Raw genomic sequence first — 7,983 nt, 5'->3', positions numbered from 1 at the left:
TGCTAGCTTTTAAAATCCCAGTCGCTACTCGCCAAAGTAGGAGGTGGAACAATGTTTTGTATAGTATGTTATGCCAATTGAGCTTGATGTCCCCCATAGCAGTGGGTTTTGGTTTTATGTGCCAAGAACTGTGCTAAGTACTTTAGATGTCTTATCATTGCCTCTTGATTCCATTTTTCTATTAGGAGAGGATCATTATTCCATTATACAAATGTCAAAAGTGAGACACAGAGAGGTTAAATGGCAAGAGAGAGGGTAATATAACTAAGTACAGGAAACAAGATTTAAAATTAGATTGCTCTGACTCTAAAATCTTGGCTCTTAACCTCATCCCCTATTGTCTATTTCATGATTTCATCAACTAAATTGGTTTTAATTCTTCAGTTATTCAAACCTTCTTACCTACTGGATCCATTTTATTCTTGTCCACAAATGTTTTGATTTACTTCACTCAAATAAAGATGTTTACCATACAGGCTAAGAGGTCAGGCTCAAGAGTCAGCCTGGGTTCAAATCCTGGCTTGAGCATTTACTTGCTGTGTAACTGATGTGAGGTGTGTTAGCTGGCTCATTCATTCATTACTTGTGAAAGACTGACATTTGCCATGTGCCAGGCACTGTTCTTATTCCATCTTAATCTCTCAGCACCATATTTGTAATCTCTCTAGGCTCCACATTAGTAAAATGGGCAAAACAACTAATAACAAGACTTCAGAACTGGTATGAGAATCAAGTAACATAGATATTAGGAGTACCTGGGTGGTGCAAAAGGTTAAGTGCTTGTCTACTAACTGAAAGATACATAGTTCAAATCTACCCAGAGATGCCTCAGAAAAAAGGCCTGGAAATCTGCTTCTGAAAGGTCTTCTGAAAGAGCATAGCCATTGAAAACTCTATAAAGTAGTTCTACTCAGAAATACATGGGGTCAGCATGACGTGAAATTGACCATGAATTCCAATTTTTAAAATAGTAGATATTATGCTTAAATCATTCAAATATTAATAATAGAAAGCAACTACAGCTCTTTACCCAACTCAATGCTGTCAAGTCAGATCTGACTCATAGCAACCCCTCCTTGGGTTTCCAAGGCGGTATCACTACAGAAGTGGATTACCATATCTTCCTTCCAAGGAGTGGCTGGTGGGTTTGACCCCCAGCCTCCTGGTTAGCAGTCAGATGCCTTAGGCACTACGCCACCAGAGCTCCTTCTTCACCCACAGTAAACAGTAAAGGTATGTAAGTATTACTATGATTATATTTACTCTCCCATCCCTACGGAATATGCGCTTCTTATTCCTTTCCTCTAATAAAATTGTTTTACTTGTTTTAAAAGCCCAGTTCAAGTTTTTCCACCTTCATAAGGCCCTCCCAGCTCTGGTGGTGTAATGCCTACAGAATCTGACTGCTAACCAGGAGGCTGGTGGTTCCAACCCACCAGCCACACTCCTCAGAAGGAAAGTTGGGCAATCTACTTCTGTAACGATATCACCTCGGAAACTGGAAACCCAAGGAGGGAACGCTATGAGTTGGATTCGACTCGACGGCAGTGAGTTGCAGCAGTGAGTTGCGTTGCATTATAAGGATTTACAAAGAGCTCTGGTAGCACAGTGCCTAAGGCATCTGACTGCTAACCAGAAGGATGGTGGTTCAAACGCACCAGCTACTCCATGGAAGCAAAATTGGGCAATCTACTTCCATAAAAATTTACTGCCTTGAAAACCCAATGGGGGTCACTATGAGTCAGAATCAACTTGATGGCAGAGGGCTTTTTTTTTTAAAATAAGGATTTGCCACTTATTTGAAATTGCTTCCTCAGGAGAGTAGAGTGCATCAAACCATTTTATCTTGCATTTGCTGAAATTAGAGGGCTATTGAGATGTTTTACAATTATGCCTTACTCTCTGCCCCACCTCCACCCAACCCCAACTAGGTCATAAGTTCCGTAACAGGGCAGGGACTGTGACTTTTCTTTCAGGAAAATGTTGGCATCCTCCCTGTGCAAATAAAGAAAAGAGGAGGATTTTGTTTTATAAAAGTCATGTTTTAACCAATAGCCATTAATTTAGCTCTATCAAAGATAATATTTAAGTACTGAAAAGTAGGTTCTCAGTCATTGTTTGTTCAACAGAAAAGATGAAAACGAAACAAAGCAGGAGTTAATCAGATCTGCCTTCTCTCTGTGGCACGGTAATATGACATCATCTTTCCCAAGCAACAGCTCTATCATTTCCTGGGTTTTTTCCTGGCTCTGAACATAACTTAAAACATCGTTCTGTGGTTTAGGTGCTTCACAATTTTCACATCATTCCAGGCTTAATCTGAAGGAAGAATTACAATCTATGACAATCATTTGGTCATTCATTACATCCTTTTAAAATTTAGCAAGAACGTGTTTCTTCTTCATCAGGACTATCTTTTGTGTTTAGACAGATTATATAATTTTAGAAACTTCAGTCCCTTTAAAGTAATTCAGTTTTTAACTTCTTAGCAACACCATAAAAAAGATTTTTCTTTCAAAATTTTAGGAAATCTGGTTTTCTAAACTCTAAGGAAATCACTTAACTATACCAAGCATTCCCAGTCTTTACTCTTAGTACCTCCAAGAAGACAAGTCTCATTTCTCTGAAGCCTCTATCAGTCCCACTTCACTTACTGTTCACACTTAACTCAATACAGAGCAGTTTCTCCTGTTCTTGCAGGGTTTCAGAAGACTATATTGAGTCATACTGACAAAAAGAGTCAGTAATTTATCAAATGTTTTTCTCTTAATCAGAAGATTATTCGAAGAGTATAGCACCACAGAACAGAGTTACTGTACCATATACACAGTTACCAATGTCCTGATTTTCCTCACATAAGAGAGAAACAAATCCATGCAATTATAATGTGAACACACAAACTGCCCATTTTTAACCACAGTGGTAGCTTGTTTATTTTCACTACTAACTGATCAGGGAGCTGTACAAAATCATGCAAACAAGTTTATATATGGAGTATATTCTAAGTAGTACATTACAAGACTAGTGATGAGAAGGCTTTTGTCCTGTGCCTATTAGTAGAACTGTATATCGTCTCTTCACATATATGTTCGTCTAGGTACGGAACAGTGCTGAAGGTGCAATGTACCTGAGCATCTCAGAACTTGAAAGACACTCCATCTCAAGCTAGTGGTGTAAAACAGCGCACAAAGCTAAGAAATGTGCAGAAGGAAAGGGAGAATGTTGAAAATTACTAGAAGGGAGGCCTATTACAGAAGCCTCAGCTCAGAACTGTTTATGCTTTTGCATGTGTAGTCAACCACTTTTCAAAGCGCCCTCTGATGGGGTGAGTGTAGGTTTTATAATCAACACTCACCTTTGGTTTCTTAAAACTATAAAAAGTAAATGAGAGCGCTAAGAGGGTGCAAGGAGCGCTGGTGGTATAGTCCCTAAGGTATTTGACTGCTAACCAGAAGGCTGGCGGTTCAAACCCACCAGCCACTCCTTGGAAGGAAGACTGGGCAATCTACTTCTGTAGAGATACCAACTCGTTTTCATCTTTTCTATTAGAACAAACAATGACTGAGAACCTATTTTTTAGTACTAAAACTATGAGTTGGAATTGACTCAATGGGAGTGAGTTTGGTTTTTTTTTTGGTTCCAGGAGGGAAAATAGGAGCTCTGGTGGCATAGTGCCTATGGTGTTTGACTGCTAACCAGAAGGCTAGTGGTTCAAACCTACCAGCCACTCCTCAGAAGGAAGGTTGGGCAATCTACTTCCATTGTGATACTGCCTTGGAAATCCAAGGTTGCTGTGAGTCGGATCCAACTTGATGGCAGTGAGCTGTTGTTTTTTTTTTTTTTTTGGTTTAGGAGGGTACATAAAGGCCACCCATAAAGTAACTTCCCATCAAGATATGTTGTTATGTGCTGTTGAGTCAGCCCCGACTCACAGTGACCCCTCCTTGGGTTTCCAAGGTGGTATCACTACGGAAGTAGATTGCCCAACCTTCCTTCCAAGGAGTGGCTGATGAGCTTGAACCGCCAGCCTTCTGGTTAGCGTCAAGCGCCTTAGGCACTATGCTATAGAATTTTTTTCTCATCCTAGAAGTAATGGTAGTTCTATATTCCACTTAATAATTAGTTAGTATACCGTTAGATAGATAGAGATAAATATTGATTTGGGTGAAGAGAAGGGCAATTACCAAATGTGAGTGATCAATATGGTGGCACTGAGGAAGAAAAAGACATAGAGAGGTCCATGGGAGGTACAGACAACAAAGATGAACCCTTTTGCATGTACAGCACTGCGTTGTCAGTGAAGGCAAACATGGGTATACAGGTGAATAGACAGGTAGACAGGCTGAACTAGTAGGTATTTCTATGAAGCGGGGAGTGTGCCCAAGAACATGTATAGCATTGGCAGACAATGGTCCTATAAGTTTATTTGTATGATCTGAATTCCCAGGTGTATAGTAGAGCTGACAAGGGGCAAGGTTGTAGTCACTGTTTGGTCACAGCCAGCTACCCAGAGGGACCAAGCAGTTGAACCTGTGAGCTTGGGACCATAGTCACAGGGGACATCAAGCTCAATTGGCATCACATACTACACAAAATATTGTTCTACCTCCTACTTTGGCAAGTAGCGACTGGGATCTTAAAAGCTTGCAAACTGCCATCTAGATGCAATGATGGGTCTCTCCTTATCTAGAGCAAAGAAGAATGAAGAAAACCAAAAATTCATGGAAACAATGAGTCCTAGCAATGGGTACACCATCCAATCTGCAGCCTATATGACTATGAGATCAGAAGAACTAGATAGATGGTGCCTGGCTACCACTGTCAACCACTTCATAGGGCATCTATGTAGGAGATACTGGATAGAGAAGGAGAACAATGTGGAACAAAACTCAAAATCATTTGGAGAAAAAAGAAAAGGGGGGGTGGTGGACCAGGTTTGCTGGTCCAACAAAGCCTGGTGGAACCACTGAGACTATGGACCCTAGCTGCCATTCTGGTCTGGAATTGAACCCACACCTGTGGCTTCCAGCCAAACAAAAGACAGGCATAAGAGTTGAATATTTACCTGAGGTAGATACACTCCTTGGAGAGAACAATCATAGGAGAAAGAAGGCCTGTTTATACACAAGGAGACAGCTCAGGGGGCAGGAGTTCATGGAGGGATGGACACAGGGAAGAGGTAACTATCAGGAAGAAGTGGGAGGGGAGCTGTTGCATTGTGTTAAATTGTGGTCAATGTTGTGAGACAAAGTGTATGTGAACTGCCATATGGAAAGTGAATTTGCTCTGTAAATCTTCACCAAAATCAGAATTAAAAAAAAAGAAAGAAAGAATAAATAAATAGTTAATATACTGTGAATTTCACTGAGTTTGCTATAAGGTGATCTTGTTTTTGTATTGAGGTCCCAGTCCATGATTTTAAAGAGGAAAGACAGAGAACCTCTAGGTAAGCTCTCATTCAAATTTACTAACAATGTCATAGTAAAAGAATATTTCCTTTATTTCCTAAGAGCAATAACTTTTTAAAAAAAGAAATTTAAAACAAGACTGTACATATGCTTTAAAGGTGTTTTTAAGTAAAAAAGAGTTGTTGTTGTTGTTGTGTGCCGTCGAGTCAGACCCGACTCATAGCGACCCCTCCTTGGGTTTCTGAGGCAGTATCACTACAGAAGTAGATTGCCCCATCTTCCTTCCAAGGAGTGGCTCGTGGCTTTGAACCGCCAGCCTTCTGGTTAGCAGTCAAGAGCCTTAGCCACTATGCTACCAGAGCTCCCTAATTAGCAGGTAGATGAAAATATTATTTTTATGGATACATTAAAAATATATATGTGTACACAGACACGTGTGTGTGTGTGTATAATTGTTTCCTATTTTGACACATCCCAAAGAATTGCTGCATACACCCCAAGGTGCACATACCTCATTTTAGAGACTCTTAACATCAATGGCAATACACATAAATCACTAGACCACCACTACCTCTGTGACAGAGCCTCCCTCTTACATATGGCACAGTTAAGAATTCTTTCCTTCTACCTCCCACCAAAATATTCAAGGAAATATATTTTGACATAACATTCATTTAATTTGAAATTAAGGCAATATAAATAAAAAAAAAAATCACCAGCTTACATCTCTGGAGAACTTGATTTAAGTTGTCCTGCATTGTCTCTCTACATTTGGGAACAGTATGTTCATTTGTTTCATGGATCATATTCTTCAAATTTTCAAGAACCCTCATTTCCCGAAGACCACGTTTTTCCTATTAATAAATAAATAAATAAATGACTAGTACATATTGTGTTTTAAATCTTAGTAATTGCTTTTTGGAATTTCTACCTGGGTTTTGCTTATTATATTGTTACTTATTACTGAAATTTTTACAGACTTCTGGTTTCTAATTATTTGGCAGTGAATGAGGTAACAACCTGGAGGCATTTTTTTTATTATAAAGTACTCTAAAAGTTGCAATATGAGCAGAATTTTCATGGTAATGTTTAAAAACAGGCAAGAAAGAGAAATGAAAGAAGGGGCATTACTACCAACTTTATAGAAATAAAAATGATTATAAGAGAATACTATGAACAACTGTATGCCAACAAATTGGATAACCTAGATGAAATGGATAAATTTTTAGATACAAATAAATTATCAAAACTGACTCAGTGTTGGGCTGAGGGGCTCAGGACCATAGTCTTGGGAGACACTAAGGTCAACTGGAACAACACAGTCCACAAAGACAATGTATGACATTCTACTCTGGTGAGTAATGAGTAGAATCTTAAAAGACTGTGAGCGGCCATCTAAGATGTAACTATTGGTCTCTTTCTGTCTGAAGCAAAGAAGAATGAAGAAAATCAAAGATGCATGGAAACAATTAGTCCAAAGGACTAAATGAACCATGTGAACCCCAGCCTCCATTACCCTGAAACCAGAAGAACTAGATGGTGCCTGGCTACCACTGCTGACTGCTCTGAAAGGGATCCCAATATGGGGTCTTGGACAGAAAGGGAGAAAAGTGTTGAACAAAACTAAAAAGCATAAAAAAGACCAAGCTTACTGGTCTGACAGAGATTGGTGAAACCCCCAAGACTATGGCCCTTAAATAACCTTCAAGCCTGGAATTGAACTCACCCCTCAACTTTCATCCAAACAATAGACAGACCTAGAAGGTGAACCACCAGGTAAATCCACACTCATTAACACATTAACAAGATTAAAAGGCCAGCACGTGTAGGGTTAATGCTCAAAAGGCAGGAAGGGATAGGAAAAAGGACAAAGGGAAAGGGTAAACTCAGGGAGAAAAGTGGGAATATTGCTATTAAATTGCGGGAATTACAATAATTGTCAAAAGGTGTATGGATTGTTGAACAGAAAAGCAAATTGCTCTGTAAATTTTCACCCAAATCATAATTAAAAAAAAAAAAAAAAAAAATACTGACTCAATGAGACAAAATCTGAATAAATGTTTAACAAAACAAAGAGACTGGATCAATAATCTAAAATCTCTTTACAAATAAAAATTCAAGACCAGATGGCTCTTCAGTGGTGAATCCTGTTAAAAATTTAAAAAAGAATTAATACCAATCCTCAAACTCTTACAAAAAATGAAGAAGCAACACTTCATAACCAAAGCCAGACAAACATATTACTGGAAAACTACAGACCAATATTCTTTATGAATACAGATGTAAAAATCCTCAAAAAAATATTGCTGTTGTTGTTGTTATGTGCCATTGAGTCAGACCTGACTCATAGCGACCCCTCCTTGGGTTTCTAAGGCAGTAACACTATGGAAGTAGATTGCTCAACCTTCCTTCCAAGGAAGGTTTGAACCGTCAGCCTTCTGGTGAGCAGTCAAGTGCCTTAGGCACTATGCTACCTGCTCCTCCAACAAAATATTGTTGTTGTTGTTGTTACGTGCCATCGAGTTGGCCCCGACTCATAGCGACCCCTCCTTGGGTTTCCGAGGCAGTATCACTA

The 7,983-nt window shown here is 39.2% G+C and overlaps 1 protein-coding gene across 1 annotated transcript in view; it reads right to left on the bottom strand.

Moving 5' to 3' along the window:
- Positions 1-7,983, bottom strand: part of BLOC1S5 (biogenesis of lysosomal organelles complex 1 subunit 5) — a 49,318-nt gene that overhangs the window by 13,689 nt on the left and 27,646 nt on the right. The window contains exon 3 of the mRNA XM_007935333.1: positions 6,133-6,262. Within this exon, the coding sequence (XP_007933524.1) occupies positions 6,133-6,262 (130 nt within the window). The remainder of the gene's footprint in view (positions 1-6,132; positions 6,263-7,983) is intronic.

This window comes from Orycteropus afer, unplaced genomic scaffold (genome assembly GCF_000298275.1).
Source record: "Orycteropus afer afer isolate SDZICR_OR568_19922 unplaced genomic scaffold, OryAfe1.0 scaffold00027, whole genome shotgun sequence".
NCBI lineage: Eukaryota > Metazoa > Chordata > Mammalia > Tubulidentata > Orycteropodidae > Orycteropus > Orycteropus afer.
The sequence above is the reverse complement of the archived record's forward strand: the minus strand, read 5'-3'. Positions and strand labels throughout refer to the sequence as shown.